This window comes from Cervus elaphus, chromosome 9 (assembly GCF_910594005.1).
Source record: "Cervus elaphus chromosome 9, mCerEla1.1, whole genome shotgun sequence".
Taxonomy (NCBI): domain Eukaryota; kingdom Metazoa; phylum Chordata; class Mammalia; order Artiodactyla; family Cervidae; genus Cervus; species Cervus elaphus.
In genome coordinates, this window is record NC_057823.1 from 59,808,914 (window position 1) to 59,827,245 (window position 18,332).

The following is an 18,332-nucleotide window of genomic DNA, read 5'->3' on the forward strand; positions in this document are numbered from 1 at the left end:
AGAAGCAGCAGGTTTTCATCTGTGTGTTAGGACTTGTGTCCATTGTCCCACGTCTTTTCATCTTTCATTGATCATTTCATTCACTTGAGATTAGATCATGAGACAGATAGTTTAGCTGTCTTTTTTTTATTTTTAATTTTTTAATTGAAGTATAATTGATTCAAAATATTGAGTTAGTTTTGGGCATACAGCATAAGTGATTCACTTTGCTACACAGCAGAAAACAATACAATGTAAATGCAATGATACCCCAATAAAATTTTTTTTGAAGATGCAGTACATTTACTCAATGGAATATTATTCAGCCTTAAAGGAATGAAATAGTGTCATTTGCAGCAACATGGATGGACCTAGAAAATATTATGCTTAGTGAAATAAGTCAGAGAAAGATAAATATTAGATGATATCACTTATAGAACCTAAAAAATAATACAAATGCATCTATATAAAAATAGAAACAGATTCACAGACTTAGTTGTCTTCTGATAACCCTGTTTCCTGGACACCTGTCCTCCCCAGACTGCTTACTGAGGAAAAGCACATGAGTTTAAGGTAAAGGAACAGTGTGCCTTTTCATTCATTCACTTACTTATCCATTCATTCCTTCGTGTAATGTTTGTAACGGCCTCCCATTCACAGTACTAAGGACACACAAGTGACCAAAATTAAATCCCTGACATGACAACTGTAGCAGTTGAAACAGCAAAGATTAAGTCAGCTACTAACTAAGTAGTGTAATTTCAACAGTGATAAGCGACACTTAGAAAGGTGAGGGGGTGGTGGAGGCTTGGAATGGTCTGAGACTGCTTCTTACTAGGTTTTCAAGAAAAGGCACATCTAAGAAGCTGTCTGCGGAACTGAGCTTCACAAATACTCCTAGAAAAGACTGCTCCCCTCTCCAAGGGTGCAGAGAGTACAGGAGCTCTGAGCTGCACACGTTAGGTGAGAGAGAGAGAGAGAGAGAAGGGAGGATGGCTGATGCCAAGACCCTGGAGGCAGTGGAGATAGTAGGGGCCAGGCCACGTGGAACCTTGAGCACCACTGTCTGGGTGCTATTCCAAGTGCAACAGAGTTTGTTTTGGCTATGTTGGGTCTTCACTGCATTACGTGGGTTTAGTTGCCCTGAGGCACAGGGGATCTTAATTCCCTGACCAGGAATCAAACCCATGTCCCCTGCACTGGAAGTCAAATTCTTAACCACTGGACCACCAGGGAAGTCTCTGAAACAAATTTTTGACCTGGGGAGTGACTTGATCTGATTTACAGTTTAAAGGATCACTTCGCTCATGCATGAAGAAATGACCCGATGGCTAGCAACACGGGGACACTGAGACCAGTGGAGGGTCCCGCAGTAAGGTGATGGAAGCTCTGGCAAGGTGGTGGTGGCAGGGATGAAAAAATGGGGAAAAGTGGCTGGATTCAGGGTCTCTTTGAAAGATAGAGCCCAATAAGTTACACAGTGGGTATATTGCTGGGCTGGGCCTTATCCCCAGGATCTGCTGTAAGCAAAGCCCAGCCACCTCTCAACTTGCTTATATCTTCTTACTGATAAAGTCCATGTAAGTTTGAAAGTGTTAGTTGCTCATTTCCAACTCTTTGCGACCCCATGGACTATAGCCTGCCAGCCAGGCTCCTCTATCCGTGGGATTCTCCAGGCAAGAATACTGGAGTGGTTGTCATTCCCTTCTCCAGGGGATCTTCTCAGTCAGGGATCGAACCCAGGTCTCCCACATTGCAGACAGATTCTTAACCCATGTGATTTACCAGGGGGACATGAGAGTAAGTTTAACCCATATGTTTAAGAACAATAGACCACACTACCTTAAAACAGGGAGGACACTGCTGCAAGAGAGTTGTCAATGTTCAGTAGTTAAAGCACCTTCTATTTCCCATATCCTAACAAGTGATTTTACCAGCAGCTCAAGTTCATTTGATTTTTAGGTTGATTACACATTTATCAGGTCTCTTTTCAGCAATAAGACCTGGCAGACCAGAGGTTAAGACTCCACACTTCCACTGCAGGGGATGCGGGTTTGATTCCTGGCTGGGGAGCTAGGACCCTAAGTGCCATACCAAAATCAGTAAGTAAATAATAAAAATAAAATATGCAGTGGTAAAATTCTGGCACAGACTGTTTCCATGCCTCTTCGTGTTATAGATGTATGTATGGGTCTGGTTTCCTGCCTTAGCAAATGTGACCCAGCGTGGGTAACTGATTCTCTTCTGATGGGTCAGATTTCTTTAGGGCCTAGGGTCCATCACTGTGAACATGAATTTTTCATTGTGTGGAGAATGTGGTTTCATTTTGACATGTGAACCCACGGGGAAGAGTGCAGTGATACTCAAATATGTTATCTTAAAATTTCCCTGATCTCCATTTTTATCCTAAAATCAATGGCCAAATATTTCCTGATCAATCGATCAAGTGGATTCCAGCTGACTGAAATTTTTCCCTTCCTATCTTTAAGCAACTTCCTAACAATGGTTACTAAATAGCTCAGGTCAACTTCAGTATAATGGATGAAGGATTTAAAGTCAGGCAAGGAGATAAATTTGGATGAAACTTACCAGTTAGTTAATAAATATATACCTTTAGATAAGTTAAATGTCTGAGCCTCAGTTTCCTCATCTATAAGGTGGAGCTAGTAGTAACTATACTTTAGGTAAGTTATAGCATGAAACGAGATGCCATATATAAAATTATGATTGAAAATCAAGTTAGTACAGACTTTGGCATGGCATTATTTCTTTAAAATACTAATTACCTGGGTTTCCCTTTCCTGTTCACTATGAGCTTTACAAATCTGAAATTTTGAATTTTTTTTTTTGAAATTTTGTATTTTAAATGTCATTGTTCTTACCTTCCCTCCATATTAGTTTGCTGCTGCCACGACAAAGTGCCGCAGACTGGTTGCCTTAAACAATACACATTTATTTTCTCACAGTTCTGCAGGCTCCAAGTCCAACATCAAGGTGTCAGGAGAGTTAGTTCCTTCTGAGGCCACCCTCCTTGGCTTGCCCAGTTTCTCCTCCCTGTGTCCTTCTCTGGGTGTCCATGTCCTAATCTGTTCTTGTAAGACACCCATCACACCAGATCAGAGCCCACTCTGACGAATTCATTTCACTTAACTATTCTTTTAAAGGCTCTATCTCCAAACACAGTTACATTTTGAGGTACTAGGGGGTAAGAACTTAAACACATGAATTTCAAGTGGATACAAATCTGCTCATAACACACCCTTCACACTTTACCCCTGAAAAAAAATTGTGAGATAAGCACTGAACCAGAGCAAAGGAAATGAGTCCTTTGCCTCATGTTTTCAAAAACTATATCTCTGCATGACCTCTGGCAAGTTATCTTCCCTCTTTAGTCCACATTTTCTCAATCCTTAAAATAAGAGGGTTGGAATGATGCATCTCTTATTTCTCTTCCTGGTCTTTACCAAGCAAAGTTAAGTTGATTTCTCACAGCAAAGAATCTGAGATAGAGCATGCAATGAAATAACTGGAATGACAACACAACAAAACAAAAACATACCTTCTTTGTGGAATAAACCTAGGATGGATTTTTCTAGAAGCAGAAGAGGATTACATCAATTGTTCTAAAATGTTTTAGGTTGCTTCAAGCCCTTTCTAAGGCCATAATTTAAACCAACTTAGTTGGATAAACCAGAAACTCCACTCTGAATTTATCAATCTCCCCAAACAAAGTAATCGCATCAAGATATGGGACACAGATTGGCTTGGGGGGGAAAGAGAGTATAATTTCAAGTAAAGTTCTCCTTGAAAGAATTAAGGGGGGAAATTTTTAAAAAACAAACACACATATACACAGAAAATGTAAAATTAAAACCAGCTTCCAAGCTTATAGGTTAAGCCATTAAGGAGGAAGGGAAAGGCAAACAGGCATATTTCCTCTCCAGCTGCGTAGCTTTCGGTCCTGAGACACGGTATATCTCTACAGATGTCAGCAGCCTCAGCAAGGCAGGGAGGTAAGCACGGGTGGTGGTGAAGGAACAAACATGTGCTCACGGGGAGAGCGGGAGAAAACAGAGAGGGACAGCAGAGTTTTCCCCCTGAAAAAAGCAAAACTGCTGGATCAAGTAGAGTGACGACAAGACTATAAGACTAACATCAAACATACTGGGACTCAAGTCAGAATCTAACACAAGCTGAGCAACTGTGGGCAAGGTACCCAACTTAGCATGGGGTAACTTTCAACTTCAGCTAAAAAACAGCAACTGAAAACACAACCCATTTCATTTTTTGCTGCTGAATACAAGGTCTCAGAAATAATAGAAAATTCAAACAAAACGGAATTGACTGAAGCACTGAGAACGATATGTAGGTATTTGAAATTGTTATGTAAAAACAGAGTTGCCATGTGATCCAGCAATCCCATTCTCAGGCATATATTTGGACAAAACTGTAATTCAATAAGATACACGCACCCCCAATGTTCAAAGCAGCACTAATCACAATAACCAAGACATGGAAGCAACCTAAATGTCCACTGGCAGATGAATGGATATGGAAGATGTGGTACATACATACAACGAAATACTACTCACCCATAAAAACAGTGAAATTATGCCATCTGCAGCACCATGGATGGACTTAAGAGATTACCATATTAAGTGAAGTAAGTCAGAAGAAGACAAATACAATATGCTTATATGTGGAATCTAAAATATGACACAAACGAACCTATTTACAAACAGTAACAGACTCACAGACATAGAGAACAGACTTGTGGCTGACACAGCGGAGGGGGAGGGGAAGTGGGGGAAAGGAGAGATTAGGAGTTTGGGATTAGCAGATGCAAACTACTATATATAGGATGGATTAACAACAAGGTCCTACTGTACAGTGCAGGGAATTATATTCAGTAACCAGTGATCAACCATATCGGAAAAGAATACAAAAAGAATATATATATATATACACACACATATATGTATAACTGAATCACTTTCCTGTATGGCAGAAATTAACACATTAACACATTATAACTCAACTATACTTCAATTTTAAAAAAGAATAAAATTATGGTGTGAAAGAATATTTAAAACACGGAAAGATATCATGTCAAAATACATTGTAGAATGAAAAGTAGTACATAAAATAGGATGAATGAGATGCCGTGCTATTTTAATAAACAGTATATACAGTATAAAGAAAACACTTTAAATGGGTATACTCTATAATTTCACTTATTTTTATTGTCTTCATTTTTTTTTTTTTTTTGGTAAAGCTTTCTATGAACATCATGGTTTTTTTTTTTTGTCATAAGTAGGGGAAAAAACCTACTCGTTTTGTAAAATTTCAGTATCCTACAGTAAACCAGAGAGTAGAAAAAGCTCTAATTCAGTCTCAAATTGAGGTTTTAGTTTCCTCACCTGGAAGGGGAGACTAGACTGAAAAATGTTCTTAGGATCTTCTGATTCCCTGAGTTTTACAGAGCCCCATTAAGTCAACACTTCAGCGGGCTCTTGCTTAGGATTTATTAAAGAAGCTGGGGAGGCGGGGGGTGGCGGCATGGGACACAGAAGGAGAAGGAGGCATTCAAGTCCACGTGAAGAAGAGCCCCCTCATGGGTATCCTTTGCTAATTCAATGCACAACAGCCCTGAGTGCTGAGCGTGGCAGGCACCTCCCTGGAAAGCCGGCTGTGTTTAAGCACAACCGTGAGGAGCTGCTCCTAACAAGCCTGGAAGCCAGGCTGCTCCGAGGGAAGGCTGGGGAGCTTACGGAACCAGTCAGGGCTCCGGCGTCCAAACTCACACAGAGAAGGGGACCCACTGTGCTTCCGATCTCTCATAACCTGCCCCTCAGGAAAGAGGTGTGGAGAAGGACTTAACCACGCCTGCAGTAACTAACTCCAATTTGGACAGATGTGTCATGACTCCATAGGTACAAGAAGATAAAAGAAGGCAGAATTTAAGGCAGCGCTGTAGAATGGGGTTAAGAATGTGGTTCTGAAGTCAGTAGGAATTTTGGTTCCACCACTGAAAGGCTTCTGTGATCTTAGGCCAATTGCCTGATCTCTCGCAGTTTCCTCAACAATAAAATGGGAAGACCTCGTTGGAAAGCCATCTACCTAACTGAGTGGTTTTGAGGATTGCCTGAGATAAGGAATAAAAAGCACTTAATACAAAATATGGTGAAATTGGTTTACTCGCTAAGTTATGTCCGACCCTTGCTATCCCATGGACATTTCCCAGGCAAGAATACTGGAGCGGGTTGCAGGTTGCCTTTTCATTCTTCAGATTTTCCCAACCCAGGGATCCAACCCGTGGCACCTACATAAGAGGCAGAGTCTACCGCTGAGCCACCAGGGAAGCCATAATACAGGATAAAAAAATGCTAATTCTTCTTATTTTCATATGCTCCTGTGACAAGCATCACATTGCCAGGCAGAGATGATCGTTGGCAAAATATTCATTCAAAAAAGGAAAAGGTATTATCATACCTGATTAACTATATATGACACATCTTTATACACATAGTATTTCAAATGCAGTATTTTAGATTATATGAATATACTTTAATTTTCTCCTTCTACCTCCCCTTATAGATGCTCCCCTTTAAAGGATCTAATGATTATAGTTACACTTAGATCATTGGGACTATCGATTGTATGACTTACAACCAGAGATAAGCTCGGAAAAATGTGTTTTAGCTGTCCCCACCCCTCAAACCAAAAATGAATTTTAGAATAAAAGCTAAGAACAGAAATATAAGGAAGTGAAAAGGGACTTCCCTGGTGGTCCAGTGGTTAAGAATCCACCTTCCAATGCAAGGGTTGCAGATTCAATCCCTGGTTATGGAACTAAGATCCTACATGCCTCAGGGCAACTAAGCCCACAAAAACCACAACTAGAGAGAAGCCCGTGCACTGCAACAAAAAAGATCTCTAATGCTGCAACAAAGATCCCACGTGCCGATGCAGCCAATAGATAAATAAAAGTTAATATTCTACAAAGTTGTCAGTGAAAGAGAAGATGATGTAGAAGCACAAATGTATACATGTTCTGATCATCTGCTCACTTGACATTATTCCTGCAAAGTAAATGTTAAATAAATGCACCCATTCATTCAATAAATGTTGACAGAGGGCTTAAAATGTGCCAAAGGAAAAGTGATAGAAATTCAGTGACAATGAAACTAAAACCCACCCCTACCTGAAGGAGCATCCACGACATTATTTGGCCGTTGGGCGGGAGGCTATTTCCATTGGACAGGAGCCATCGCATTTCAGATACTGGCAGGAGCAAGTGAAAAGAGCTTGCAGAGCATCTATAGACTCGGAGCTGTTCCCTGTTGGCTTGCTTGTTTATCTGACCAGTCTAGTTTTGGGGCAACTGGCGCCTTTGTGCCTTTATCAATGGCAGCCTTATCCAGAAGAGACACCATACATGCCAACAAATGAATCATGGCATCATTTTAATGATACTCATTGGAATGAATACTAAAGATCTGCTAAGGAAAGGACCTATCAGTCATCGTCATTCCATTGCCCTCTTGCACAGTCTATTAACCAAGTTCCCTCCCTGAATGAGAAACAGGCTAAGGTTTTAAGGAGAAAAAGCAACCAAAGACCCTTCTATCCAACACAGACGTTGGCTGCTCCCACTAAATTTAAGCCAACGACTACTGCCCTCATTCACTTGCTCGCTGCTTTCTCTTCCCTTCCGGGGAGGGATCAGAGTTCCTCTCTTCCAATTTAGAACACAGCATAGACGGCTGACCATAATCTCAGGAGAAAACAGAAGACGAAATAAAGGCTCACAGGGTCATTGGCACTGGCAGGGACTCAAGGACCATCTAGTTCGATGCCCTCATCTGACTGATGCGGAGTCTGAGAGGGATAATAAGGTTCTCCCAGAGTCACAGAGAAGTCAGAGGTAAGGGCTGCCTGAACCACAAAGTGCCAACACTCCATCAGGGGCTTCCTGCCTTTTCCTGCGTCATCAACAAGAGGGTTCCTCTGGTGGGTAGAGCAGAGGAACCCCTCTCTTAAAATCTCATTTTATCTTTGAAAGCTCACTTCCCAGCCCTTCCACAGAAAAAAAGACTAACGTAGCCAAGAGAACTGTGCCCTTGAATTCCAGATGTCCCCTACGTTCCCGGACCATTCCTAGGCAGACCTCCCCATCTGGCTTAGAGTGCTGGGCGTGTGCTGCGTTCCCGGGCCCTGCTGAAGGAGAACAGAGAGCCTGGTGCCTTCTGTGTCTGGGAAGAGGACAGGGACAAAGATTGCGAAGGAACCTTGGGCCCAGATCTGTACTTACGCAAGATGGGTTCCACCCGACACTCACACATGCTCCTGGGGGGAAGCCAGAAGCTAACTCAGACAGCGGGCAGAGCAATGCACGAGTCACTACTGGGGGACTCAGCTGATCCAACGGTGATAGGAGAGCTCCTGGCCTGACCATCCCAGCCCTGCCACTGTGTGAACACTGGCCCCACTAGTGAGCTAACAGGTGTGGCTAGCTGGTGGCAAGGCCGTGGGGACAGTCATCTGTGAATCCGGAATTACTGCTTTCCTGCCTGTGAACTGACTCATCCCTGGAGGGATCAATCCCAGAATCTTGCTTTCGTGGCTGTGTGACTTTGGTCAAGGTACTTAATCTCTCAGAGCCTCTATCCAGAACACAGAATGATGGTTACCCATTGGAGCTAGAGGAGCTGCTGCGAGTCAAATGAGATAATCCATGTCACTTGTGCTAAGGCTCTCAATAAGTGGTAATGATAAATATATAATAGCTCCCCTAGGCTTAGTCCAAGCACTAAGTCCCCTATAATCTAGTTAACAGGAGAAATGTTCCCCCAGAGAAGTAGTTTTGGTACTAGACACCACGTACAGCCTAGGGTCAAAGAAGAGGCCAAGTTGAAGGGCTCATTCTAGTCTACCAAACTATCTTTTGGTGTATTACATATGTATCATCATCTATTTCACAATGAATATATATGAAATAGACACATACTGAATTTGATGAAAGGGGGATTTCACAGTAGAAGAGTCTGAAAACAGGGGAACCTCTTTCTCTGGGTTGTCCAGGGTCATTCTCATTTATTTCCCTCTAGCTACAGAAAATGTAAGAAAAGGTAAACAGCACTGACTTGAGGAGGGAGTCACCAGGGAGAGGCCAGTCCTTCCATTAGCATCTGTCCCTAGAGGGGATGGCATATTTACATTTACATTACATTATTTATATTTACATTTCCACTTCTTTTCTGATTACAAGCAGTGATTTAATCAAAGAGAGGCACATTTATCTCCTAGGGAGACATTCCTACTGTTGTAAGCATTTTGCGATTTTTTTCAAATATAATAAGCAGACAAACAGTTCTAGGAAATATGTCAATGGGTAAAGAAGAGAGCGCCCTTTAGGACATGAAGACTTTTTCAGTTCTTTCTCAACTCTACTATTTTTTCCCTAATTAAGGAGAAAGGACAGAGAAAAAGCCATTCAACTGGGAGTTGTGAAGAAATTGCTAGAAAGGGTATCCATAACCTGTGTCAGTGTAGGCTAGAAGCCGATTAGGACTGAAAGCAATATAGTTCATCCTAAATAAGGAAAATGCCCTTTCTTTAGGTTAACAGAGAATCTCTGTATCAAAGTCCAAAGGCAGTCTAATAGCCTCGAGTAGCTTGTCAGAAACGAAAGGTAAGCATATTTCTGAGAAACACCATAACACAACTAAACCAGAAAACACACTTTGTTTCAAACATTGTGCTGATTTTCGTTTGTTTTTGAAAATGTTTATTGAAACACTGATTCCTAAAGTAGTCTCTTAATAAGCTAGACCTTTGTCAATCTTCCTTTCTTAATTTCCCCATTCCAAAGTAGTTAAGACTTTAAAATAAATGTTTCCCAGCTTGAATACATCTGGGGTTCAGAGACCATTGTCCACAGTCACTCAGTCATCTGAGCCTTTCAAGAGCCCAGTGAGATAAGAAGGGAGGATTTTTATTTGTACATTGACAGTTCAACTACATAGACTTGAATCCTCAGAAAAATCTATTTCTCCAGAATTCCCCCAAGTGCCCAGCTGGCTCAGTCACAGCTGCTCATAGTCAGGGCTCTCTTTATCCACCTGAGGCATTTCACTAGTGTTTGAGCAAGAAGAATACCCTGGCTGCGAGTCACCACAAACCTGTCCAAAAAATAAAGTAACACATGAATAACCCAGGCAGGGCTTGATTTTCACGATCAGATATTTAAGATGCTTCCCATTTCTAAGTCTTTGATATTTTTCCTGTCCTTTCTCTGCAACTTCCCTTCCAATACACCTTACACCGATCAAGCTGGTTTCGAGTGACATCTTTTCTTTTGGTCTCCCAAACTCTTGTCCTGCACCTCCTAATATTTGCATCTCCTAGTAATCCAAAGTGACACTTCCTGAAGCAAGAGGCAGAAACAGATCCAGGGATGGGGTTTCACTGGCCTCTTCCCCGGGTTGTAGTCTAGCCTAAGGCCCCCAGCTCAAGCACTGCAGAGATCTGGGTGTTCCTCCAGTTCACAAAGCTCCCTCACTTCCCCTCCCAAATAAAAAATTCCCATGACACTCACAATGACACCTTTCAAATGAGATCACAGGGCCCTGACTACACACCCTAGAGGTCAAACCTTCCAGGTCATGCTCCAGACAGAGTATGTGCCTTCCAGCAATTCTCAAACGTCATACACATACACCCCAATCTCCAATGCAGCAGAAATGCATTAGCTGCAAGGTCGTATTTACAGAAATCCAGTTAGTATTTGCAAAAAGGCACTTCTCGGTGATTTGTCTCCTAGAGGGAGTTCTGGAGCTCTTAATCCACACCTTTCAATCCCCACTGCAGGTGCCTCTGCGAGGCAGGCAGTTGAGGCTGTGAGGTCAGAGGAGACCTGTGTTTGATTTCCAGCATTGCCTCCTATCCTCTGTGTGTGACTCTGGAAAACTGACTTCCTCTCCCTAGGTCTCAATCTCCTTAACTGTAAAGTGGGTTTTTGCAGAGACCCCGATAAGAGAATACCTGGAAAACACTGGAACTTAAGCATTAGATCTCCACCCACTCTCACTGCCAGCTTCAAGTTGTAACCTCTCTCAGAAGAAAACAGAGTGTAACTAGCAAACTTTCTACCTGTAGAGTCGAGACGGTCAGCTACCATCCCTCAAGTTTACATTTATTCAATGTAAAAAATAAGAGAGACCATGTTATAGGATCTAAACCATTTGCCCCATTGTCACCTTCTCAGAATGATGGTCAGGGTGGAGCCACCAAGACCAGTGGGGCAGTGAGGCACTTTGATTTCAGTCAGGTGTGGAGGTTTGAGTCCTGCCCAGATATACTTGTTATATCTCTGATCCTGGGCAGAGAAAAAAAAAAAATCTATACAGCAGAGATAACGATAGTACCTCTCAGACAGTGTTGATTTGAGGGATTAAATGAAACAATGCATGTAAGGTACAATATCTGAAACCAAAGAGACACTCAGTCAGTATGAGCTGTTCTTGGTAGGAGCAATTTTTAGTTCATGTATTGATTTAACCGATTCTCATTAGGCATCTGTATGCCAGGAACTGTGTGAGACAGAGGTGGATGACAATACCAGGTCCCTGCTCCGACTGGCGGGACCACCCAAACTGCTGTCTCTGACATTTAGAAGCAAGGGCTAGTGTTGGGATAAGTACATGCAGGTCACGCAGGAGGGTGACCTGAGAAGAACAATGAGATCTGGGGCTGGAGCTACTCCCAGGGAAAGCTCCAGCCAATTATACCAGCGACAGAGAAATAACCCCTTCCAGGAAACCAATAAACACAGGGTAGTAGCAATGCTTTCCTCTCAGGAGGGCAGCAAGAAGGAAGGAAAAACCGAAAACAAGCAAACAGACAAAACCTGCCTATGTCCCCCAAACTGTGGCAGAGGGTGGTGCCTGTGATAACAGAGGTGCCCGGCAAGGAAGACTGCCCCCACCGGCCTCAGATTACAGGGACATTTTAGCTACTGGGTGGGGCAGTCTGCACAGAAAGGACTACAGAGGATAGGAAATTAAGTCAAATTCCGCAATCTTACCATTTAAAATTTGGACTAGATGTGACAGCAGGGGATATATGTTATATTTAGATCTTTAATCATATTTTCTGTGAATATATAGACCTAAGTCCATATTTTTATGTTTTTACCTATACCTAGTTAGCCTCTGGTAGTATGTCGATAACTATACTCTTCTTTGGACAGGCAAGAGTACAAGAATTACAACATTTTCTTCTAAAATAGAATCCGTGTTCTAAGAAATACAAACACAAAGCATGAGAAAAACCGACAAATGGATTCCTTCCCCCAAAGATCAAAAGCCCCCTCCTGCCTTGCCCTTTTGCCTCTCCCCACCCCACATCCCTCTCAACAATGAATGCAAGGCAGACTGGCTCGAAGAAATTCACAACCTCCGTCTATTGCCGTTCAGTTGCCGTAGGCACAGCCCGGGTTTCGCCGTGGAGGCTGCTATGCAGCGCCACGCCCCACGCGCAGAGAAAGGATGGAAGCCACGCTGAAAATGAAGGATGCGCCCCAGGGAAGATCATCCAAGCGGGAACAAAAGGGAGCCCCCTGCAAACTGGGCCCTGGGATTGGGGCACCGACACATTTACAGGGGCTTGTAAGGCTATTACCCTACGGGCTAAACGTCTGTATCTTTCCTTAAAGGTGGTTTAAGTGATACCTAGACAAATGGGCGTGGCCCTCAATACCAGGGCACAGGCTGAATCTAAGAAGAACCACTGAGGTCAGACTGGGAAGGAAAAAATAATCTGTTCTCCGCTTATCCCGAACAGAAACGGGCAAGTGCACACTGGATACACAGCAAGTGGCATATTTACAGCCTAGCGTCACATGAGAGCGTGGTTCATCTCTCCAGAGTTAGGGAAATAAGTAGAAAAATTGTGCTTTTGTCCCAATCAGTTTTAAAAAAAGTATCACCACAGTTTTTTGCAAAGCCAATTGGCACCGAGAAAATACTGTGAATTATTAGAAAAGACTCACTATGTCTTTATAATAATGTGAAATCAACGCTATCAGGTAGTGGTCAAGGAGGATGGGTTTAAGCCCAGTGCCTCTACCTGGGGACAGAATCCCCACCCATTCCAACTCTATCCCCCGGAGAGTGTTCCTCCCCTGGGACCGGGTGGACAGCAGGTAGGGGTGTGGCGCATGTGCGTCCAGTGAAGCTCAGGTGGAAAAGGTAGGATACTGCAAGAGAAATAAACCACCTGACAATAAAGTGCCAAAAAGCAACAAGAGCTTCCTCCTGCCTGCAGAGGGGAAGGTCCTGGACGGCAATCAGGTTGTTCCAAGCCTAACGGGAACAAGTGCAAACAGACTCGTGCCCATAGCAAAACCTAGTGGATGGGGCAGATGAACTGCAGAAGCAGGTACATCCCTGCCCTAGGGCAGCTGCAGAGCCTCCCAGGGGCCAGCTCATCACTTCCTTTGTTCGTCGTGCAAAGATGGAGTAGCCACACGTTCCCCTACTACACACTACACACACACACACACACACACACACACACACACACACACACAACTCATTCGCTACAGACAAAGCACAACCGCTCAACTAACAAATGTCAGTGGGTTTTCTGTTGCTTTTGTCTTGCCCTTTTAAAAAACTGTCCATTCCAGCCTGTCGTGCGTCCTTTCCAGGGGTGGGGGTGGGCGTCATTTCAGCGCTTTCTGGAGAAATCCCAGACCCGGGCGCGGTATTTTTGCCGTGAGAGCTGCTTGCCGGACGCCAGCGAAAATGAGGCTTCCCTACCAGGTAATGGCACATCCCCGCTCCACCCCGCCCTAGGGGCTCGCCCAGCGCGTCTGACACCCGCCGGCTGCAGGGCTCGGCTCTGCACACAATGGCAGTTGGACGCGGCGTGCACACAGCACGCGCCTGCCACCGCAAACTAAAATGTGCTCTAGAAACTCAGCCTTTTCTTGGGGTGAAGGGGAGAAATTACAGGGGAAAATACAAATGCATCAAGAGCCAAAAAAAAGTTGGTTATTCTCACTACAGCCACGTTAGCTGTCCAGTCCCGAGTATGACGCACCGAGATATGAACTGGGGTTAATACAAGCAAGCCGTGGCCAAGGTGAGGACGGATGGTCAGGCACCCCATCAGAGCCACGGGGCTGGAGCTCAGAGAGGGGCGCGGTCGGGCTAACCAAGACCTCTGGGGAAAGGTGTCATTTCTCCATGCTCCACCCCGCCAAAAAGGAACCTTCTACAAAAAAAATCACCTGGGGCAACTCACATGGACGACCCCGGTGGCGCGGGGGTCGACGGAGGGCCTGTTATTCGGGAACTACCGAGCGGTGGGCAAGGAAGATAAACAACCCAAAGTTCTCCACGCCACTGTCACTGTTTGGGTTTCCTCTTTGTTTGGTTTTCCCCAAACCCCAGGGTCGCCCCGTCTGGGTGGCGCCCCGCCGCGCCGGCTGGACTGACCGCCACTCTCCACCCCCTCGGACCCCGGGTCCCGGTCCCTCCCTGGGGACTGGCCCGGGGACGCCGGCGGGATCCAAGCCCCTGCAGAGCAGCCGGGAGCGAGCCAGCGAGCGAGCGAGCCGGAGTGGCGTCCGACTCACCGTGATGCGCGGGATGTTCTTCTTGCCTTGGTAGGACATGGTGGCGCGGCGGTGGCTGCAGCAGCTGCCTGCCTCCCTCCTCCTTCTGCTCCTGCTCGCCCGCGCCTTCCTCAGCGCACAGCGCCCCGAGATCAGGTGGAGCGAATGGTGCGCTGGCCGCGGCCGCCGCCTCCTCTCGCCTCCGCCCCCCTCCCGGTCTCCCGCGGCGGCTGCCAGAGACAATAGTAAATCTCCCTGGTCCCCCTTTTCACCCCCGACCTCCCTCCCGCTCCACACACACACACATACACACACACACACACACACGCACACACACACCCTCCTCACTCGCGTTCACGCCCGGGCTTTTTTTTTTTTTTTTTTCCTTTTGCGGTACCAGCTGGGACCCCGTAAGACAAGAATGGCTGATCCGCGACTCCTCCCTCTTCTCTCTTATCCCTATTGATTTTCCTCTTTGCATCTGCCTCACCCACTTTTTCTTTTTCTTCCTTTTTTTTCCTTCTGGTGACTTGCGAGTGCAGCAGTCAGCCTGCTCCACCGCCACCAGGGGGCGCGAGGGACTGTTCGGGGCGGGGATACTGCAGTCCCCAGTGTCGGCAGAGAAGCACCAGCGTCGCCCGCTCGTCCCCGCGGGCCAAGCCCACGCCTCCGACCTGACTCTGATCCGATTTCCCACCTTCCCCACCCTCGTTTCAGAAAGGAGACGGCTCCGGGCTTCTCTTCGGGCACCCGCTCTCCTCCGCCACCCTGCGGGCTGAATGCGGCAGCCGCCGCCTTTGTTACCACGGAGGCCGGGCGCCGCCTCTGCTGGTCACCGAGTGTATAAACAGCCGGCGCGATCCCCTTAGAAAGCCGAGAACCGCGCCGACTGCGTGCAGCCTGGCCAGCCGCTGCTATCCCGAGACCATGAAAATGGGGATCAAAAAATGCGAAGTAACCCTCACTCTCGGAGGGTTGCGAGGGGACCCCGTGTCGGCTACCATCAGCCGTTCTCTGTATTGTAAACATAATTCTGGAAATAATGTGCCTTAAAGGAATCCCACTGTCTGGCTCTCAGAATCGATGAAACAGCAGTAACGCTGCTCCGTGAGCAAGAAGCAGAAAACACCTGTAGTGAGAAGGCAAAAGCGGCGAGTTACTGCGCAGCCGTGGTTTTTGTGAGCGGTCCGATGTGTGCTGGTCACAATCCCGAGTTTACTTTAGGCAGGGCTGAGAGACAAAGGTAAGTGTGCTATTAGAAGCAAAAGACACGACCTTTCGGTGCTGGAATATATTCTTATTTTGCTATGTGCTTCAATTAAACGGCCAAGGAAGGCATGTTTGGAGGAAACAGGCTGGGGGCTGAGGGATGGTCAGATGGGGGGAGCTTTCTAAACTCTCCAGAAAAAAAAAAAAAAGACACACCCAAATACACCATTCACCATTTGAATAACAACAACAATGGCGTGCTGTGCAGAAATCATAAAGCCGCCCTCTCAAGTCTTTTATGATCACTTCACCCCCTTATGAATACTAACTGCCCCCTCCTCATAGAAATTCTGCAGATTATCAGTGAGCATGATTAGGTCTGTGTTAGGGAACTTGAATTCACATTTCTATAAGGCAGGTCACCAACCACACTTTGGGACATCTTTTCATTAAGTTAAAGGCTTCCTTTGCAATAAAGAAGCTACATAAAGCATCCACAGAATGAGGGTACAGAATACTCTGGCTTAGGCTTTCCCTAAACCTAAAATGAACCAGCCTGGTCACATAATTAAAGGGTAGGCCAAGCCCGCCTAAAACTCACTCGAGTGAGTTAATCCAAGTGGCTGGTTATTCATGGGTAACTAGACTGAATGCAGTCTTCACAGGAAAAGTCCACAGCATTCTCCACTTTATTTCTATGATCCTTTGGCTTGCAGGATGAATGCCAAGAAAAGGTCACCTCTCCATACTCTTTGCAAAGCACAGGGGAAAAAAAAAGAAAAAAAGACTAAAGCCAAAGACACGCCCTAAACATTTTGCTTTGTTCTGAAAGCATTTAAGTGCTGAGACCACTAGCCAAGAGTTGTGAAATTACAAAGCATTCTGGGGATTGGCATGCAAATGAGCAGGATTATATTTAGAACAGAATAAAAAGAGAATTAACTATATACTATGCAACCCTGCAGAGGTCTGAATCTTTCCCATTGATTTTACTGCACCAAACTTGTCTAAAGGGATCTTGGAAGTTCTTCTTAGGAAAAGAAGAAAAAAAAAAAAAATATATATATATATATAGGGGACATTTATAATCCTAAAGAAATGCCACTGCCTTCCTTTTCTTTTTTTTTTTAAAGTTAGTGGGTTTGTCAGGTTTTTTTTTTCCTTTCTTGCATGCTAATTATCTCCTCTGTTACCGTCATTAGAATCCAGAACACTCTCTGCTAAATAGATTTATTTATACCATATTTTTGATCACTTGATGATTTTGGGTGCGTCTGTTCTTTCAAATTACAAGGCTTGGTTAATCTCCTTGAGGTCAGGTTTGCCTGCAAGAAGCCATGCAGAAAAGGACTTGAGATGTTTCTCTGGATCAGACTGCTGTGAAAAGCCACGCACAGGAATGCATAATAACCATCTAATCAGTTCAAGCTGTTGCCATGAGCAGAAATGTACAACAAACCCTATTTTTTCCCCTCTTTCATCCCCTTCAATCATGTTTCTCTTTTTTAAATCAAAATCAAGTGTCTGAGATGAGTTTGAAAGGAAAAGCTGTCGTTGGCTGTGCCCTTCTTATTCAAGGAGTAAGAAGAAAGGCAGCGATCAACACAAGATGCCTCTGTGTCTGGCCAAGAGAGTGAGGGGTGGAACCAGCATGGATTTTTGCTCTTTTCCACAGTAGAATGACTCTGAATGGTTTTCCTTGGATACACAGCAGTATTTGGCTTTGGGTATCTCAGGAAACTATGAGAGAATGAGAGGGAGATGCAGAGCGACTTAATTTATGGTCCCAAAGAAACTTAATTTTGGACACCAAACTTAGCACATCCATAGATTTCCACACCTCAGTCAAGGCTACTTTATTCTTATTCCTCAGGCCAAAGCCTGATTGGCATTGTTCATACCTTGACTTCTCTTCCTCAGTACAATTCAATTTGCAGTTTACGTCCAACCTTAAGGTTGGGAATCGTCTTGGGTTTATTACATATGTACACACTATGATCTCTTCTCTCCATCTACAAAGCTTCCCTCTATGTTTAGGCACCACCAGCCACCACCTGAACTACTGCAGTTACCTTCTAACTGGGCTCTCTTCTTCACGGTTATGCATTCGTTCATTCTCACAATATTCAGCATTTATCCTGTGTATACTACTTATTTTCCTAGGATCTAGTGCTACAGATATGAATGATAATAATACTGATGATGATAAGTATCCCCTGGTGGCCCAGTGGTTAAGAGTCTGCCGTGCAAGGCAGGGGACACCAGTTCAATCCCTGGTCCGGAAACTAAGGTCCCACGTGCTGTGGAGTAGTAAGCCCATGCACCACTGCTGAGCCTGTGTTCTCTGGAGCCCACACCACGACCGGAGAGTCTGTGTGCCGCAATGAAGAGATCCCCTGTGCCACAACTAAGACCTGATGTAGCCAAATAAATAAATTAAAAATAATAATAATAATAATGTCCTGGATCTCAGGGAGTTTATTTTATACCCTTAAGAGAACACCACGTGCTACCTGTT

At 44.7% G+C, this 18,332-nt stretch overlaps 1 protein-coding gene across 4 annotated transcripts in view; it reads right to left on the minus strand.

Annotated features, from left to right (window-relative positions):
• The window catches only part of DPYSL3 (dihydropyrimidinase like 3), a 117,506-nt gene that overhangs the window by 51,605 nt on the left and 47,569 nt on the right, over positions 1–18,332 (minus strand). Inside the window, exons 1-2 of one of the 4 annotated variants that reach the window (XM_043913176.1) lie at positions 15,100–15,649; positions 14,627–14,835 (exon numbers count right to left, since the gene is read on the minus strand). The exons of 1 other annotated variant lie outside the window; for it this stretch is intronic. In XM_043913176.1, coding sequence (XP_043769111.1) covers positions 14,627–14,835; positions 15,100–15,634 — 744 coding nt within the window. In that variant the 5' untranslated portion in view covers positions 15,635–15,649. 2 more of the 4 variants (XM_043913179.1, XM_043913178.1) reach the window with 2 other exon arrangements.